At 37.5% G+C, this 20,657-nt stretch overlaps 1 protein-coding gene across 2 annotated transcripts in view; it reads left to right on the forward strand.

The window, feature by feature from the left end:
* DTNBP1 (dystrobrevin binding protein 1) overlaps positions 1–20,657 on the forward strand; it is a gene marked incomplete at both ends in the record, with an annotated part of 59,611 nt that overhangs the window by 9,959 nt on the left and 28,995 nt on the right. For both annotated transcript variants that reach the window (XM_079533116.1, XM_079533117.1), the window contains 2 exons: positions 3,591–3,723; positions 12,208–12,230. In XM_079533116.1, coding sequence (XP_079389242.1) covers positions 3,591–3,723; positions 12,208–12,230 — 156 coding nt within the window. The remainder of the gene's footprint in view (positions 1–3,590; positions 3,724–12,207; positions 12,231–20,657) is intronic.

A 20,657-nucleotide genomic window follows, 5' to 3' on the forward strand; every position in this document is an offset into this window, starting at 1 on the left:
TGTATATGATTCTGTGGCTGTTGTTGAAATACTTGAAGAAAAAAGTACTCTCTTATAAAAGCAGAAAGAGCAGTTGTCCTTTCAAAGTCCAGCATCTGAATTGCCATTTAAGACAATTTGAGATATTGTAGAAAATATCTGCTTGCCAATATCTGGCATGCTTTTCTTAATATAAAGTACGCCTCATGTTTTATCAGGGGCATTTGCTCTGATGTTTGTCTTGATTTCAGCAAATCAGTGTAAACAAATGTTGATTCAAATCCAATTTTCTTTTTTTTGACCAAACATCTTAATGTTAAGCATCAAATTGGTGCTGATTTCAGAGAGGCTGGTCTCAAACATAGGTAACAGATCAAATGAAGGTTGAGAATATTTAGACTGGCAAGAATGGGAGGAGAATAAAGAGTGATACATAGTCACAGAGATAAAAGCTGCTGCTTCCTAATCTTTGAGATTTAATTTTTTCTTTTGCTGTTGAGATCCAGGTAAATATCCTAACAAGTTACAGGCTGTTAAGTGAAGAAGACCGTGTAAATTGATGACAAATAATTCAATCTCATGTATGTTAATGTTTGATTGGAAGATTCTTTTTTAGGAAGTTAGAACTAGGTGAACTTGTAATAACACGTGCACATGTGGTTGCATGAGAAATACAGACCAAACTAAAGCAGTTGGACAGATGTGACCTAAAGTACAAGTCTAGTTTTTCACGTATCTCACAAAACACTGTATTTCTACCAAGTGTAGTATATTGGCATATAGGAAAATTCTTAATTTAAGAGTCCAGTGAGTGTTTTTTTCTCCTGCATAGCACTGTTTCAGGGTGTGATGGTGAATGGTGCCTAATGATCAGCTGTGGGATTTCTTGAAGTATGAGCTGCCTGTCAAAAGGCGACTAGAAATCCTTGGAGCTAATTCTCCTGCATACAGAGGGTTTCTGTACCTGTGGTGTTCTGAGTTTTAAAATGTCATGGCTCTGATCTGTCTGTATAAGCTTATTTAAGCTTAATTTCTGTTTTCTTGTTTCTGTTTAAATTGCAGCCCCATGTAAAAAGATGGTGTTTTGTCTGTTCTGCTTGGAGCCTATCTTGGTATATACTGATTTCAGCTTTTTTAGTTGAAATTTTGAGCAGGAAAAACACAGTAGTCATGCAAATATTCTTTAGCAGATTAGCCTGCTTTCTGGGGCAGGCTCGTTCTAGTTGCCACTGCAAGCAATGAACTGGAAGCAGGGAGTTTTTAAATTTGGTATTTTTGCTAAATGCCTTCTTAAAAGTATGAGCTTATTCATCTGTGCATATAGATGAGAACTGATCAAACCTTCATGGCTTAAATTTTGTTAGATTAAATTGAATACACAGCTTTGATTGAAACTTCTTTTTAGTGCACAATACTTGTATTCTCATTTGGGAAGGAGAGATGTTAGTTCACAACCACGGCTAGTGCTATGCAATTGCTTTGGCAACATTGCTGGTGAAAAGCAAGTAAGTTGCCTTTCATTTCAGAAAGAAAAGATCTGTAATCCTTGTTGCAGCAAAGCAACGTTGTTGTGTTCTGGAGAGTTCTGAAGGTGTTCCCATTATTCAGGTGCACTCTAATTTCTGCTGTTCCCACTAGAGGCTGCTCAAGTGCTAAAGCTAGGAATCAATTGGCCTCTGGAATGCACTTTTCATCGTTATATTTTCCTGTTGGTTGTAGTTGTCTTTTAGTATTAAGTTAGCATGATTTAAACATTTGTTTTTTAATACACTTAGAAAGGTCCATATTTTAAGCAAAAAGGACACCCAATTGTAATTAAGGTTGTCTGGTATTATGCTTTGAATAAATGCTGGATTTTTTGAGTGAGGATGTTGAGTGTGATAAACAATGCATGTTCCACATCATCATCTGTCTAACTGGAACATTTTTTTCCTCAGAGTTGTTTCCACATGAATTGTCTGTAGCTTTCTTTCAAATGATCTCTGCTGATCACATGAATCATTTTTCCTTTTCTGACTGCCATGGGGCATTACCTTACTTTCTTGTCAGCAATAAAAAAAAGTCTTTGAAAGTAACTGGAGCTGCACATATGAATATGCATGCTTGTGAATTTGTTTATGGAGTCTTTTAACTCTGCTGTTCTAGGAAGATTGCTGTTATAGCGATCTCTAATTGTTATAGACAAGCAAGTTGAAGTTTTGTATGTTCCAAAATAGGCTCCAAGCAGCACAGTCCAAAGATTATTTGGGGATTTGACAGAAATGTCTTCAGGAGGAGCACAGCCATTTGCCAAAATTAAGATTGCTTTAGGTTTTCTGCTATTTCATTCCATCATCTGCATAGTTCTTTGCATTGACAATCAAGTTTCAGGTTTGTGCATCTAACTCTGAACTGCAAAATTCCATCTTTAGGAAATTCTCTTGTGGCAAGACATTGGGAAATGGTTTCAAACTAAAAGAGTGGAGATTTAGTTTGAATATTAGGGAACAAACAAACAATAAGGGTAGTGAAGCAGTGGAACAGGTTGCCCCAGAGGAGTGTTGGATGCCCCGTCCCTGGAGACCCTCAGTGTCGGGCTGGAGGGGGCTCTGAGCAACCTGATGAGCTGTAGATGTTCATGTAGATGTTCATTGCAAGATGGCCTTTAAAGGGTTCCTTCCAGCTCAAAATCAATTGTATGATTCTGTGATCTACTCTTTGATTGCTAGTTTGTTTATAAATATGTAAATGTAATTTATCCTTTTTCCCTCTAGTATGGGAGAAATCATGGCAGAAGTGTGGATAATAATCTTGCATTCACAGAGCTCCATCCTGGAGTGATGAGTTCATTAAAGTTTTGGAAAATTAGTATTTACACTTTGGGATCCCAATGAGGGACATGGAACTCAGTATTTAGTCAGCCATAAAGGGAGAGATTTTTGATGTAAGTTTCAGGATAATTCTATTCAGAGGGTACTTAAGGAGATCTAAAGTTCTGCTCAGAACAGGGTGAGCTATGAGATAAGATTTCTCAGGGCTTTTCATAGGCTTGATCTCTTTATCCATAATGTCCAGAGTCTAAACTTAAAAAAAAAAAAAAAAAGAAATGTTTTCTAAGCATATGTGGGATAGAGGTTTGCCTATCAATCTATCTTTATTGCTTACTTTTTAGAGCCTGTGGTTTTAGGTTATCACAAGGTCATGTTAAAATTCTCACATTATGTTATACTTGAGTTGAATATTTAAGGTCGGTACTGGTCTTGTTCAGTACATCTTCATTTCTCAGACTGGTATGATAGAGAAAGGGGTAAAGTGACAGTGTGCTTGACTAGCAAAATCAAGCTACAGATTCTGGCTGCTTCTTTTCACCAAGTACAGACCACAGGTCTGTGATGTGCTGGGGCAGATACAGCAAGTGATTCAGCATCTTACTGCAAAGAGAACCGCTGCTAGATCTCACTTAAAATGGTGCCATTGTCATCTTTACTACGTGATGTGAGATGTGTTTATCTTTCTGAGCCAGTTATGCATGTGTAATTATTACAGCCTAACCTCTATGAATTCCCATTTGTGCTTGGGTGGGTTGTACATCTATTGATACAGTTTGGTGCTCATATAAATATTTCGTATAGCCCGTCTAGAGGCAAACTTTGAAGAAATGGAGACTCAGCTGTTGTGTCTTGAGGACCTATGTGAACAGTGTGAATTCGAAAGATACAAATGTGTGCAGACATTACAGCTGGAAGATTACAAGAAAACAAAAAGGTAAATAAAGCAATTGCTATAAATATAGTATAACATAAAGTATAACCCTCCTGTGATTTTTTTTTGTTTGTTTTTTTTCTTTTTTTTTTTCCTTTTTGTTTCATCTTCTAAAGAAACCATAATCTTTGATATGAAGTTTCAAGTTCGTAATAAATCCAAGTGTTAGAGCAAAACTCAGTGGTGATAAATTGAGAGTGTGTATTTGGAAAACTATTGCTACATTGTTGTTATGATGAAGTTGTGCATATTATCCTCCGAAAACAGTCAGAGTAAGGGATATTGTGAGCTATTATGAGCTCTGATGAATTGTTGATTGTTTTAAAGCATTGCCCTGATTTTTATATTTTTTTCTTCATTATAACCTTTGAAGTTCGTGATTGGTTTTCCTCTGGCATCCTTTCAGTTCTATCATATCCTAGAAATATTCTCCACTCCATGCAATAGTTACTACTCATCTGTCATTCCCATTCATAGAGACATGGCATTACTACTAAGAATTCAAGTCCAACTTGAAAAGCATGTGTGAAAAGTCAACCACAGAACCTCTTATGCTTATAGTTCATGTTTCTGTAAGAGATACCATAGCAAGAGATAAATGTTAGCAGCTTAATAAATTTACTTTCTTGGCTTTGTCACTGAAAGTGACAAAAAGAATCTTATTAAAGAAAGTGAAAAGAAAAGTAGTATTAATTTTGTGACATAGATGAGGAAATGAGGAGTGAAATTGGAGCCATGTGTCAAAGATGGACCTGTGTGGGTAGATGCAGTTGCAGGCTTTGACACAGGGATATCTGGGTTGCTTGATCTGAGCAGCCTGTTCTCCTGTTAGGCAGGGGAAGCAACCTGGCAGCCTCCCCAGTTCTTGTTATTGTGGAAGAAAGTGTGGCTTGTGTAGTATGGTCAGAACAACTGGTTTGGTTTGTGGTCCTGATTAGAATGTACTCATCAAGGTTAGGGTTCTGTCACTTGGTCAGTCCTAATAACATTTTCTCCATTGATCTTGATCTTGCTACATCTCTGCTCAGATTTCTGCTGCTACTATCTATGTAGGTTTGTAATGTTAGAGATGTAGAGTTACCTTTTGTATTGCTCACACTGAAGTTCTGTGTCCCAGAAACTCCCCATTGCCTTCAGTTATCTATGAAGTTTGGCTATTTTTGATGCAAGTCCCCTTTAGCTACTTGTGAAATCCAGTCACACCTCATGGTGCTGTCTGTCACATCCAGCAGATTCTCATGCCACAGTCCTTCATCTTTTCACTCCTATTCAGGTAACTGAACTTCAGAACCTCATCAGTGGTCTTGTGATTTTCCTGCAGCTTGGATTTACTCTTTCTTAAGCCTGGGCAACATTATTTCCGTTCTCTCCAGGAAGCCCTGATGCTAGTCAGTATGTCTGAACGTCTTCTGACTTATTTAAATAACTGAATATTTAGTAGTAATATTTTCAAAATTCTAAGTATGTGCTATTTAACCAACTAACATAGAAATCTAAGACGTGCATAAAGCAATAGATCTACACTCCCCAAAATACAACAACTTCTCAGAAGTGTCTTGAGTCTTGTCTTCCCTCTCACCTGAGTCCCACTCCCCCTTCCTTCCTGTATCCATTCCCCAACCTCTGCTCCTTTAATCAAAATAAAGCGTCAAACTGTTGCCTACAGTGCTTAGCATCTAATCAGTTTTATAAATAGAATGCTAAGCAAGCTACTTAACATAATTGTAAGCTGATTACCTTTGGCCAGATCTAGACAAAACAGGAAAAATGCAGGTAATTTCTGGTTGATCATTACCATAGTATTTGTTTAGGTAAGAAATTAACTGCCAGCTCATTACTAGAAGGACACTTGGCAGTGTAGGTACTTGAAGAAGGAACAGCCAGTTAACTTAATGTGAGTGTCATTTGTTATCTATGCTTCCAACTCTGATTTTCTGTTCCTCTATATACTGCTTGGGGTTTTTACTGGGATACCAAATACTGAAAGAATCAAGTGGGGATTCAGGAGCCTATGGTCTCTTTTTAACATAAAGTTATCCTCAGGGAGTGATTAGTTCTGTGTAAAAAGGTGTTTCTTGTATGTTGACCATGTGGGGATGAAAACTGTGAACACAAGCTCTGGAAATTGTGGTTAATTTAAGGATATAACTAGAAGTAATTTTACTGTGAAGTTATTTCAGAGATTAAGCTAGGAGCTCATGTATTTCAAGTCTTTTGAAAAAAAATCTTCCTATATGAAAGATTTAGAAGAAAGCGCTTTAGGTCAACATTGAACCTTTGAAATGCAGCTTATGGTAACTATGGGAACTGACTTTCAGAAATAGGTCTCCCTATTAAGTAGAGCACTTTATTTCTGTTCAAACAGATCGATTTTTTTGCTTTAGTCATTGCAATGAGTACTAATTTAAAGGTAGATTCATCAGTCCAAGGTGGTTTCCACAACGTATTTTAAAGAATGCAGCTGGATGGTGAGGGAATTGCTTGTTTTTCTGTGCACTTATCCCTGGATATTAAGTACTTTTTCGTGTATTCATTGGTCAGGGTACCAGTGTTATAGTATGGAAACCAGGTTCCACCTTTTCTCTAGTTAGAATTGCTGCAGTTGTTTGCATATATGTTAGCATTGAACCATGCCATTAGTATCCTGTTCTTTCCTCAAGCATGATCCTATTCCTCCTCCCTTTGCCCTCCTGCTGAGAATGTACCATTTTTGATTCCAGAAAACTTGTGTTGCTCCAGTCTCCTATGGCATTTCTTGCATTCTCAAAACAGTTCACTGCATTATTGAGGAAGCAGTGCTGGAAGCTCACTTTTGCACTAGTTTTTACATGCACCAAAATCCATGCTTGTGGTGTCAGCTAGAATGATTGTCTTGAAGCTATGAAGCTCTTAATACCAATTGTCGTCATTTCAGAGATCAGTTTTCTCAAAAAATAGCACCTCCTGGTTATTTTATCAGTTAAAAGGAGATGACTAACAGTAACATCTTGTAGGAACATGTTTTAAATAGAAATTGTCCCTTGCTACTGGAAATAAAGTGAATACATTTTGCTGTGTCATTTGACTTGAAATATAATTGTTAGAATCTTAATTGTTAGCACTTGCTATTCAAGAAACCTTTGTTTTCAGTATTTGATTTGAGAACAGGCATAAAAGGAAAATGATTGAAGAAATCTGAAATCTCAAGTCTCTTCTTGTTTGGATGTATTCAACAAATGAATATACCAAAAGCTTCAGTAAGACTTTTTTCATTTCTTGTCACATTTGAAGAACTGCTTTACCTGACATGAAAATATGTTCTTGGGTACATTTATAACTGAACTTGCTTTTTTGATTTTAAAGGTTTCTTTGTTACCGAACAATATATAATCCTCTGCTTTGGAAATTAGCAAAGTAGTTGAGGATCTTGATACACTGAGGTGTTTCCATGCTGATGACATACCGTTTTTATGGTCTTGCAGAGGGTTTGATTCTCATTCAAAAGTGTATGAAATTTACAGCAATGGCATTGTATGGATTAGAGATGACTATGTGATAAAATGTCCTGATCAGATACTACAGTGAAGTTTATTTTTTCAGTGTGGCCTTTTGTTGTTTTTATCCCTCTTTCTAATTGCTTTGGGAGCATAAGGGGCTGTAAGAATAGTTGCAGTTGATAAAAAAAAAAAAAACTTATGTTAAGGCTTAATTGACATAAACATCCAAAACATAAATCCATAAACTTCCTTAGACAAATCAGATTAGTCTGCTTTTGGGAAAAGTTCCATCTTAGTGGTTATCTACCCACTAGCATTAAACAAAGAAAGAGAAAAGTAATACAGTAGGTTTTCTTGTGTGCTTCTTTCAAGTATTATCTGTAACTCCTGCAGTATCACTGTAAAGCACTGTGTTTACCTAAATTATTTTAACAAGGTTGGAAGAGAGAGGTCGGAATGGGTAGTACCCTGCCATATGAAACTGTGTTGCTTAAAAGAAGACTTCTATGTCTTTGACTTTGTTAGGCCCCATAATGCTTCCCATGTGATAAGCTAAAGCAGTGCATCACCTGGGAGATCAGAGCACTTGGTTTTGGCAGAATGGTATGGTGTCTGCATACCCTGAATTTTAAATTTATAGACTTTATGTATTCTCTGTATCTTTCTGGTTTGTGAAGTTGGAAGCTTTCAGCAAACATTTGTTTATGGCATTTATTTGCCTTCACCCTCTTCCTCCTCCTACCATGCTCCTCATCAGGCATGGTGCGTGGAAGGATTTGTCTATGTCCATTATGCTCAGAAGAGGCCAAGAATCTGGCATTAAACTTTACCTGAGTATATAATCTCTCCTCAACTAAGTATTATCTTGAAGTACAAAAACAATCTTATGCAGCTGAACTTTCTCAAATGACTATTGGACTTTTCTTGCTTCTGTCATTCTCTTGGTCATTTTCAAATGAATCTGAGGGGTGTAGAATTTCACAGAATAATTAAACCTCCACCTATTTATGAAAGCTAGCAAGTAGAAAGGGAGAAATGAAAATTAACTGCCCATATGTGGCCAGTTCTTAGTAACTCTAGTGTACAGATAGAGCCTTAATAGTTTCTGTCTCTCAGGAAAGAAACTCAACTTTATAAGTTGCTCTGTGAACAGAACATTACTTTTCTAGAGCCTCTGTGTCTGTATACTCTTATTATTTACCTTCATTATACTCTCCTTCTGTGTGTATATCATTTTTCAGTAAAAGAGGAGGTATTTACATTATATTATAGTCTGTTACTTACAGAAGTTACTTCTTAATGAAAGCTTACCATTAACTGTAAAAAAGTAAAGAATGACAGAATCACAGAACTGCAGGGTCTAGAAAGGACCTATGGAGACCATCAAGAACAACTCCCTTGCTAGAAGAGGTTCCTTACAGCAGGTCACACAGGAAAGTGTCCTGGTGGGTCTTGAATAACTTCAGAGAAGACTCCTCAACCTCTCTGAGCAGCCTGTTTCAATGCTTTGTCATTCACAGGAAAGAAATCGCTCCTCATGTTTGTATGGAACTCTCTGTGTTCCAGTTTTTGCTATTGCCAGTTGTTCAATCACTGCACAGCACTGAAAAGAGCCTGGCCCCATCCACTTGACTCTCACATTTCAGATACTTATAAACAGTTATGAGATCCCCTCTCAACCTTTTCTTCAACAGACTGAAGAGGTGTCCTAGTGAAGCAGGTGTCCTAGTTTTTCTTGGTGGGAAGTACTTCAGGTCCCTGATTATCCTTGCCACCCCCTGCTGGACTCTTTCTAGGAGGTTCCTGTCCTTTTTGAATGAGGGAGCCCAGAACTGGACACAGTACTCCAGATGTTGCCTCCCCAGGGCCGAGTAGAGGAGGAGGATCACCTCTCTCAACCTGATAGCCATGCTCTTTTTAACGCACCCAAGGATACCACTGGCCTTCTTGGCCACCAGGACACATTGCTGGCTCATGACCAACCTATTATCCACCAGGACTTCTAGATCCTTTTCAGAGCTCTTTTCCAGCAGGTTAGCCCTTAACCTCTACTGATGTACAAGGTTATCCCTCCCCAGGTACAAGTGCCTTTACTTGCGTTTGTTGAAACTCATCAGGTTTCTCTCTTGCCCAACTCTCCGGTCTGTCCACATCTCATTGAATGGCAGCACAGCCTTCTGGTGTTGCTTCTCCTCCCAACTTCATTTAGTTCTTTGGCAAACTCACCACATTTTCATTTGTGGAGCTAGACAGAGTTGATGTCATTAACCCAATGTTTGATAGCTGAAATAGAAGAAATGTATAGTCAAAATCCAAATAGTGGGATTGATTGATTAGTGGTCAGATATAGCCTGGAAGGTTCTTTAATCCTGGATAGATGCTGAATTATCCATCCTGTTTGCCTCTTAAAACTGCACATGTAGGGAGGCTAGGAGTAAAATAGGTTTTCTTCCTAATGATAGTGAAAAAAAAGTATCGTAACCATCTCCCGTGTTTTGTCTTCTTGGCCAGAAAGTATATGAGATCCAGCAGTGTTTTTTTTTTTAGAAAGCTTTAAATTGACTAACCAGGCAAATATATGGCAGTTTTATTTCCTAATATAATGTTGTTAGTAAGCTGTCCTTCAAAGACTGAGCTCTGTTGTGTAAACCTAATGTAAAATATTATCTCAAAGAACAAATGATTTAAAGTAAAATAAAAACAAATATAAAAAACTAATATATGGTATCATGACTAGTAGTTTAATATGGTAAGACCTGAAAAAAAGAGGTAACAATCCTAGCTACTCATCCAGGTCTGCAGTGGTTTTTTGTTTTGTTTTGTTTTTTCTACAGATTAATCTTTTTAGTATTAATTGCCCAAATTAGCTAATTTTTTATTAGAGTGTCTATGTATTCTAAATACATAGTTTCCTTCTTAATGCAGCTTCAATGTATTTATTTCTGTGGATTATTTTTGTCTGCATTCTTAGAGATGCACCTTTTTACTTTTATTTTCTTTTAGTTTCTGACAATTTATGAATAAAAATTATGTACTTGCAAAAGAGAAAAGGAGCTCTTTATAATATATACTTTCTGTAATTATGTTTAGAACTCCATAAAAAATCATCAGTCTGGATCTGACTTGCTACAAAGATACTAGGAAATACTGGTCCTTAAATTCATAATCTTTACTCTTACTGCATACTAACAGTAATCAATTTCAAGATCATTTCTAGCTTTCTTAATTAGTGTAAATTATATAGATGGATGTAACGTTACTGTCTTAATGGATCAACCCTAAAACATTTTGATGGATTTCTAGAGGGAAGATTCTGGGTACTGAGATAAAAGCCCCGAATATCACAGTCAGTTGGTTACACTTTTGCTGTCCTGTTTGTTACTATATTTGCACATAATGACAGTCGATATGCTGTGTTCCCTTTTGGAGATAAGTGGTATGAGACCTCTTGGTTTCAGGACCAACTGATGTAGGTCTTTTCCTCTTACATTCACAAGATGTTTCCTCAGTATGGTTTTGTTTCTGACTGTGGAAAATGTGCATTTCCTGCAATTGATATTTTTATGCAATTATTTAAACATAAGGAGTATAGCTTGAGAGAATGCTTAAGAGTTTTTTTAATTATGCTTAGAGCACATAGGATGGGAAAAAATAACTGGAATTTGAATCCACAAATCACGTGTGTTGTAAGCTGGTTTTTTTCTCTGTTAAAAAAGTGAATATCTGAATTGAGAAGAGGATGGAGACAGGAAGGGAAATAAATATCACAGGAAGTCAGAATTAATAGGCTTCACTACTGTAACTTATGCAGTAGCTTTTTTCCTGCCAAAGCACACAGAAACTGATGTTTGGTTCTTGATGACAAAATTGGCACGTTCACTGGAAATGTGGAGGTAAATGCATTCTCTGGCTGCTTTTGGACTGCTTTGTGCTGCTTAGAAAAGAGCTTTGGTTTTAAAGGTTTTGTCTGTTCTCTCAGCAGGAATAAATACTCAAGAACTTCATCTGTTAGGGAGGAGAAGGAGTTATTATAGTACAGCATATGTATTATGAAAGAGTCTGCATCGTATGTGACTCTGTAATAACTGAAGCATATGTTTTCATCTATGAATAGTGAGAAGTGTTTATCTGGAGAGCTGTTAGTTCAGTCTTTTTTGAACTTTTACTTAAAATCACTTTTGCATTCCAAATCTGGAATTTAGCTGGGCTTATTACATGCGTGAGACTTAAGACTTGAAGGCACAGGCTGAAAAGATGTTCATTATTGAGTGAACATTTCATAAGGAAAAGGCCAGCGCTCTGCCTTACTTAAGCTATTACTTGGTTTTTTCTTTAGTTTCTCAATTCTTAATAAATCACTACTTTGTAGCACTGGCAGATAGATCATTATGCTATTTCCTGAAAACAGAAAAAATACTTATCTATCTGCTTTGCATTCAGGATTGCCTCATTACTGAAAGTGGAATGTGGCCTGGTGTAAAGGAAAAAAAGATACATCTGCTTTTGACTTGATTTCTTAGTTGTCTGGTACTGGAATATTGTTTGTTTTCTGTCACTCTGTGTATTTAAAATTCTGTCCTCTGAGGGGAATGTTTCTGTTGCCTTCAGAGTGTGTTGCAGCTGAGTGAGTGAAATTGTAAATTTTTGTTCTTTGCCATTGTCAAGAGGATTTTTCAATAGCATTGATGAAAATGAAGCACTTACTGTTATTCACTAGTCAATAGATGCTTTAGTATCCAAAACCTTAAGAAGTCTTGATTATTTTTGTAATAACGTAACTTGAAATTATGTGGATAGATACAAATATGCAACATCTGTGTAATTGTGCTTATTAATGAATAGATGGTAGCCTAACTTAGAAACAGTTTGATTTAGATAAGCACACTTAGTAGTATTTATTACCCTTACAGATGATGAAAATAAAATTCTTTGCTTTTAGTCTTTTAATGAGTCTTAACATTTCTAATTTACTGATTTGCTTATTTATTTGTATTCTGGTTTTCTCCTGCAGGAAGGAACTTGAGACCTTCAAAGGTAAATTCTGTTTTCTTTCATGTTTTACTTGAATATTTACAAGAATTACTGTAATTTTTATATCAAATGAGACCAGCACAGAACTGTTCCACTTCTGCATTTGATAATCTGAATTTTATGTCAGACTATTCAATCTACCTGTTCTTGCCCCTGATTGCATTGGGGGAAATCATAATTGTAGGAAGAGCACAGAGGGTACTGTTGTTTTAGGTAGATTTCAGAGATTTTGTATCTGATTCAGGTCTCTCCCTTGGTGTTAAGTTTTGAATGTTAAGTGCTTTGTCTTCTGCTAGTTAATGTCTTTTCCAGAATAATACATTTTTGATGTGTTGTTGGCTATTAATTGCTGGGCTTCTGTCTAGCTATGTCTAGGAAATTTTCACAGTGTTATTGCATCAGATGGATGCAATTCCTGTACATCAACTGTTTGGATATAAATTAGTTTACGTACATGTATCCATCCCAAACAATATGCTGTGGCTAGGAACTCTGTGGCTCTTTTGCTTTGAATAAGGTATGACCGTGGCTTTGTTACTAGTCCTTATTTATGAATACCAAGTCAAGTACTTTGACTTATACCAATTAACTGTCTCTTCAAATTGAAGGTAGGGCTGGGAATTTCAATCAACTGCATTCCCCTTTGACTTTTCAGTTCATTACTATCTCATCCTTACATAAGGCTGAAAAAGGAAAATAATAAAGCTAACATTAGTGGACAAGCTACACAGATTATGTAAAATGTCACTTTATCTGTAGCTTACCATAACAGTTCCTTTTTTTCATTGATGTGACAGCTTTCAACACAGACTAGCTCAATATAAAACCAAAGATAAAGCAAAGCTTATTCTATCCCATGGCAATGCAGCTGCTTTGTATTACCTGATACTCATGAGAGCAGTGGATCTTATTTTTGTTTGTTGTAATTAGGGGAGTTAAGTGAATCAGGAGGCTTCCAAAATTAGTTCTCTCTTGGATTCTCTTTTTTTTTCCCCCACAAAGGTGGTAACTTTTTGGAAAAGTAGATGTTGATGTACTTCAGAAGCACAAATATTTTCATGCAAGGGAAAGGTGCTGGCTATATGCTTACCTCAAAATTTATGTCAACCTAAGTAACTGGTTTTGTAACGAATACAGATGCATACAGTTTTCCAGTAGTAGTCATGAAGGCTTATAGTAGGCAAGAGAAGGTTTTTACTTTACAGAATTGTAAACAGATGCCAGGAAAGAATCCAAAGGATTTTTTTTTGCTTTTTCACTGAGAAGTTCAACTGCAGTCAGTGGTTGTTACAATCCATATCAATGACTAAGGAGTAGGATCTCATACTATACCCAGGAAAGACCAAGTTAGAGTTTTCTCTATGCCCAGGGGGTGTTTCCAAACCAACTGATCAAGGTTATTATCAACTGTCAGAAGCTATGGAAGGCTGAAAGAGCACAAACAGTGTCAGATCTTTAAAAATAGAAATTAATCATTGGCCTAAATGTTATTTATTTTCAAATTGAACCAGTGGATAAGGTTGTAGTCAGTAGAAAAAGAGGGAAGTAGTAAGAAAATTTGACATGACAAAATGGTCATGTGAAGCAAGTTTAAGTTCTTTTTATAAGATGACAGCAGTATAGTTTAAAATGAACAATATGTACCTTATTTTAGCTCTGGGAACAGCTTGTACTGTCTTGCCTGATGTTATCCCAGGAAATAGAGATTAAACCTACTGGAGAATGTGTACATGGCATTTCATCAGTGCATCATACATGCATTTCATCAGCTGATAAGGAACAGAGTGAATTTCCTCACAGAGTGACAAATGTTTCAGTTCTACAACAGCTTTCTACAGTCCTAACTAGTGGTTCCTTCATACATATTCCTGTTTTAAGCTGCTTCCAGAGCTTATGCAGAACATGATCTGCTGTTTGGTTTAGCTTTGGTTGATGCAGCGTGCTGAAATAGCTCAGTAGATAGCCAGAGGAAAGGAAAGTTGACACAGGATGAGAAAAGGCCAGGGAGTGTGTCAAAGTTACCAATGCGATGCAGTCACCTGAAAAGCAAGTACTTCTGATGGTACTGTACCTAACAGATTTGTACCTAACAGATTTTAAGGCTGAGATGAGAAAGTGTTGGTACCGTTGTGTGAAGGCTGATAAGACTGAAATACTGCACGTAGCTTTTGCATGCTGTACACAAGATAGGTTAACCTGAAGTAGTTAGGTAGATTATTCGTTAGGTTTTCAGTTCCAAGTATAGACTATGGCCTCCACTGATTTATCCTTGTGGACCTACCTGGACTGAAATGCGTTCATAAAAATGACCAGCACTGGGTAGGCAGAAAAGAAGAACTGCCTGAAGTAAGAGCACTACTGTTTGGAGACTGAGGAAAAGGCAGTACTTTCTGTATACAAACTGTATACAAAGACATTCGAGTATTAGAAGGCTTTCTAATTATCAGAGCCCAGGGCTTCTAGAGTTGATACCCATTATGTGCCATGGTTTTCCCTTCTAACTGATTTTAACCTGGAGCTTAAGAGGTTTATGAGGAAGATAATTGTATGATCAATGAATATTAAGATGCTATAATTACAAAATAAACAAGAGAGTTTGGCAAAGCAGATAATGATAACAAAAAGAGAACAGATAGAAAGCTTACCTGTATCCTGGGCTCACTCACAAAACTCCAACAGAGCAGGTCTCCAGCAGAGACCCTTCCCTACTGGCAGCCAGCTCTTAAATAGGTCTAGGAGAGCTGCAGCCAGGCTCCCCCCCTTCCGGCACACAGCTGAATTGCCTTCACCTGTGCTCCTGTGGCTGACTCAGTGCTCGCCTCAGGTGGTCAATCAGAGGTTCAGGCCGAGACTCAGCAGTTCCCATAGAATAATTTGAAGTGCTTTCATTATGGCAGGAGTGGACTTTGGATTTCTTCCAGGCCGGTGCTGAAAAGATGTCCAGTTGGAAGTTGATGTTGTTAAGTAGTGTGAAACAAGCATATAATAATACGTTAAGAAATTAGGAATGATCTCAATAGAGTGGCCTGGGTTGAAAAGGACCACAATGCTCATCCAGTTCCAACCCCCTGCTATGTGCAGGGTCACCAACCAGCAGACCAGGCTGCCCAGAGCCACATCCAGCCTGGCCTTGAATGCCTCCAGGGATGGGGCATCCACAGCCTCCTTGGGCAACCTGTTCCAATATGTTACCACCCTCTGTGTGAAAAACTCCCTCCTGATATCCAACCTAAACCTCCCCGTCTCAGTTTAAAACCATTCTCCATTTTCCTATCACAATCCACCCTTGTAAACAGCCATTCCCCCTCCTGTTTATACTCTCCCTTCAAGATCTGAAAGGCCACAATGAGATCTCCCCTGAGCCTTCTCCAAGCTAAACAAGCCCAGTTCCCTAAACCTTTCTTCATAGGAGAGGTACTCCAGCCCTCTGATCATGATTTTTATATTTGGCAACAAATATACTATTTTAGAATCTGTTTCTATATTTGTTTGCATTTGTGTAACAGACTGTACTCTTAAACATCCTGAGAAGTGGATTTTATTATGCTTTTCTTCCTTTTGCCTTAAGACTATTTACAGGGTCAGACATTCTCCTTTGCTGTTGGCTGTACCTGTGGAGTTGAGTATCAGGGCAAAACCCTCCAGTCTCTTTTATTTCAGCCTCAGGGGTTTCTATTAAAATGTAAGCATAATACATTATTTATTACCTATGACACTGAGAAAGTGAAGGTTAGAGGCTTTCCTGCTTGTATGAAGCATCTTTGAAAAAGGCAGGGAGTGGCTGGTGTCTCCATTGTTACTGCTGCAGCACTGAGGTATCCGAAGTGTGGATATGCACTGTAACAAAATATCTCAAAGCCTATACTGTTTCTTTTTGTAATAAGTTATCTTACATAAGAGCTTTCCTGTCAGAGATGATGGATTTATGGGTGAAAACATTGGGTATGACATTTGAAGTAGCTTGCAAGTTTCTTCCTAGCTCTCATCCATTTCAGTGTACACAGAACCATTTTCAGGAGCTGGATTATGCCCTATGCTGCCCTGTTCTGGATGCTTAAAAAAGTGTTCTGCTGTGGATCTTGGCAATTTCCTGCAAGATTAGACCTCGTTGTAGACAGTATTTGTGTGTGTAATTGTTTTTAGTATGCCTTTTACTTTTTGATTTCAGAAAGGAGTGTATAATTTTCAATTTTACAGTTGAGAAATTAGAAGTTAAATAGCAAATGCATTGTTATTTTTCTTTATTCTTGGAATTGACTGCAGTCATATAACTGCGCTGAGATTTGAAATCTTTGGGCTGTCCTTTCAGAGACATGATACGATTTATGTTTTGGCGTTTTTTCTTTTTTAAAGTGAACGTTGTTTCTGTCCCAGTGCATCCAGGACCAGTAGATGTTCAGAGAATACTGTAAACCTCTTTTAGTGAAGCAGAGCAATGAAGTAGATAATGGGAGGTGGGGGGAGGGAAGAAGAAGATTAAAGCAGTAAAAGCAGTACACTGCACAGTGGTAATAATTTACGTAGCTGAGTTTAATTCAGGCTTCATCCACGTGGGAACTCTACACATGACAGGTTTTAGAATAACTTGCAAAAGTCCCATTTATTAAATAAAAATAAGCAAGGGGTTTAGGGTGAAATGTTTTGAATTATGTTTCTGGAAAGAAAAGTAAGCAATTTAGGCTATTTAAAATCAGCAGCTCATCACTTTTTGACAATGAAAGGTGTCAGAAACTTTGTAAGGGCAGATATGCATGTGGCTTTAGCTACTGAGTCATGTGTATTTATAAGCTTTAACAGGATTAGTTTCATTCAAGCTCATGGAAGCTGGTCATACAATCGTTTCCAGCACTTCTGTTTACAGTACAACAGAATATATTTCCAGCTCTTTGCATCAGAGATCCCTCAAACAAGTCCTGATAATTTTAAAAGCTTTGCCAAAATACTCTTTCTGAAAAAGAGAATGGTAAAGAGACAAGCTGTGTTTTTCTTGTTTGTTTTCCTCTTCTATTAGTTTAAAGTATTGGGTCACAATGGAGATGCAAATCTTATGTCATTGCTCTGTATTATCTAAGAGCTTCTGTTGAACTTGCAGTTTTCTCCACCCTTTTTATTTAATAGACTCTCCTCTACAGTGTTTCAAATTAAAAAAAAAATTATTTTTTTATTTTTTCTTCCAGCCCAGGGATCATTTTTTGTACACTGTATTTTGATAGCCGTCAAAAACCAACTTCTCGCTAGTCCTCATATACTTTTGCAGATGCATGAGTAATGTGCAGTGGAGTTCTTTACAGCCTATGGTTGACACAGTTCATTCTTTCAAGGAGGAACTAGTGCTGTAATCATCAGCACACCATCCCCCACACTTCTGAGCAAGAGCAGGTGATACTATGGTAGAAAATTATACCAACTGCATAGAGTCCATTCCCTTCAATGTTTCCAATTATATTGCCCTCAAACCTTTCACACTCATCATATTTTTTTTACTATGAAGAACTTCTTATTGACAAATTATGCCCATAACCAACTTAGATAATAATGATGTACTGTTGTATTGTGGAATTTTATATTTCAATCACCCTCCCTCCCTGTTCAAGTAAGTATATGTCTTATATGTTTGGGTCCAGCTTCCAAAGCATGCTATGGGAGATGGGCTGTGCTTCTGCTACTGGTGCTTCTTGAGTGTTTTTTGATTATTTTAGAATTTATTTAACTGATTATGATTTAAAAAAAAAAACAAAACATAGCACAGATGTAAAGGAGGACAAATTTTATTCTGTCATACCAGAAAACACAGAATCACAGAATGGTTTGGGTTGGAATGGACCTCAAAGATCATTTAGTTCCAACCCTTCTGCTGTGGGCATGATAAGCACCTATTAGATGAGACTGCCCAGGACCCCATCCAACCCAGCCTTGGACACCTCCAGGGATGGGACATCCGCAACTTCACTGGGCAGCCTGTTCTAGCACCTCATTACTCTCTGAGTGAAGAATTTCCTCCTGATACCTCATCTAAATCTCTCCTCTTTTAGTTTAAAACTCTTCCCTCTTGTCCTGTCACTATCTACCCTATAAAAAGTTGATTTCCCTCCTGTTTATGAGCTTCCTTCAAGTACTGGAGAACCACAGTGAAGTCTCCTTGTGCCCTTCCCTTGTCCACGCTGAACAAGCCCAGCTCCTTTATCCTGTCTTTGTAGAAGAAGTGCTCCAGCTCTCTGGTCATCTTTGTGACCCTCCTCTGGACCTTCTCCAAAAACTCCACATTTTGGCATTGTCAGCAAACTTGCTAAGGGTACACAGACAGCGGGATCCAAGATGGATCCCTGGGGGACACCACTTGTTACTGACCTCCACCAGAACATGGAGCCATTTACCACAACCCCATGGCTGCAACTTTCCAAGCAGTTTCTTCTCCACCAAATATTCCACTCTTTGAACCCATGTCTCTCCAACTAAGAAATAACAGTATGGTGCAAGGCCTTTGACACGGTCCCACACAAGTCCAAGTAGATGACATCAGTTGCCCTCCCTTTGTCCAGTGATGCTGTCACTCCATCATGGAAGGCCACCAGATTGATCAGGCACAATCTGCTTTTGGTGAGGCCATGTTGACTGTCTCAGATCTTTAGAACAATTGCTTCATTCTATTGTCATAGAGCTAAGATGGAGTTAAATTTTTTTCCAAAATATTCAGGCTTTGGATTTTTTTTCCATTATTTTGTGTTATTTGGCTGAAAATATTTTGGGAATTTAATGTATGTTACCAACTTCTTTCCTATTCCATCAAGCCTTGTAACTTTAGATATTTTGTATTGTTTGTTACAAGAATTAACCAAGACTCCCACATATAACAAATATTCTCTGGAGAACTGAACAACTTGAGACTTGGTCTCCTCTAGACAATTATTGAGTGAAAGGCAAATGAGTTTAACTACTTAAGTCTTCCATCATGCTGTAATAGGATAAGACAGATGGAAAAGGAAAATGATCAAGCGTCCTTATAGGTACATTGCATTTGATTTGCCCGTTGTGTTTTCTCATCTGCAAACTCTCGTATCTGTTTAATTCTTGGGACACTTTTTAAAACTGTGTAGATAGAGATCTATCTACTTGTAAGCTCTGTGCACTGTAGGAAAAATATTCTCTACGTGTTTAGCTGGAATCACTATAAAAACATTATTTCCCTTTATGTCTTAGTGAGAAAGGGGCTACGCAGTCAACTGGATGTCAGACTGAAAATTATTTTCCCCTATCATTTTAACATTTTCAGTTAATTAGGGAAAAACAGGGCTTCCTTTGCCATGGCAATACAAGCTTTGGTGGGCCTTAGTTGCTCATGAAATGGCACCCAATTTTAAGCTTGTAATATATGACATTGGAAATGGATATGGAAGTTTAAAGCTGTAAATAGAGAGAAGGATTTCTGAAGGAAATCTAATACTTAGAGAAGGACACCAGGCAGATATCAGATTATTTATGGACAAACCAGTTCATCATCCTTCCTTGGAGCAAATATTGTGTGTTCTTGCAACTCTGCTTATTAAAGATTGCTTTTGTTCTGGTCACTTATTCCACCTCAAGCTACCTTTGTTTTACTGCTTTAAATGCTTTTTTTCTTTTTGCTTATTGTGAATTTTGCTTATAATGAGATTTTGTGTGCTGCAAATTTGATGGTGCTGTTTGTTTTCGATGTATTTACTTGACTAGATTTCAGGCTTCTATATAATGGCTGTCACCTGAAAGTAGTATTCAGACAATGAAGTAATATCCGTACAATAGTAGTGTTCCAGATACTTCAGAAACCTTCAGATACTTCAGATACTTCAGAAAACCTATGTCAGCTTTTTTATCCTAATTATGACTGGGGAGAAAGGAGGGATACTTCGTTCTTTATAATTCTCTTTCATTTCCACGTATTTTTAGAGACTCTTGTGGTTTTTATTGTTTGTTTTGGGTGGGTTTTTTATGTAGCACTTAAGCTCTTCCATCCTATGTTACTTTATGTTGCTAGCTTATTCACCCAACAAATTTTAATTTTGATGTATTTATGTAGCTTCCATTTTTGTCCTCAAATTTTACTTTTGTATTCTAGTCTTAAACTGAGTGCAAAGCCCTTTCAGGGATCAGATACTCCACAACAGTTTTGACATCATTGCAGCTAGAAATAAGACGGCTCCTGGATGTATACGTACAACTCCTGCTTCAGCAGAATTTGGCTCTGGATTGGAGTCAGCCTTGCCGAATCCCATTTCTGTAAGGAGTAGAGGGGCCAATGTTTTAATAAGGCAAGAGAGATTGAGTGAACAATAGAGAATAAGATGAATGGAGAGCCATTTAGGTAATGGGAAAAAATTTCATGGGAACAAAAGCCCTGTCATACCCAGTTTCTGTAGAAAATAAAACATTTAAAGGTGTACTACTTGGGTTGTC

The sequence above is a fragment of the Tetrao urogallus genome (genome assembly GCF_951394365.1).
Source record: "Tetrao urogallus genome assembly, chromosome: 3".
In the NCBI taxonomy this organism is placed as follows: Eukaryota; Metazoa; Chordata; class Aves; order Galliformes; family Phasianidae; genus Tetrao; species Tetrao urogallus.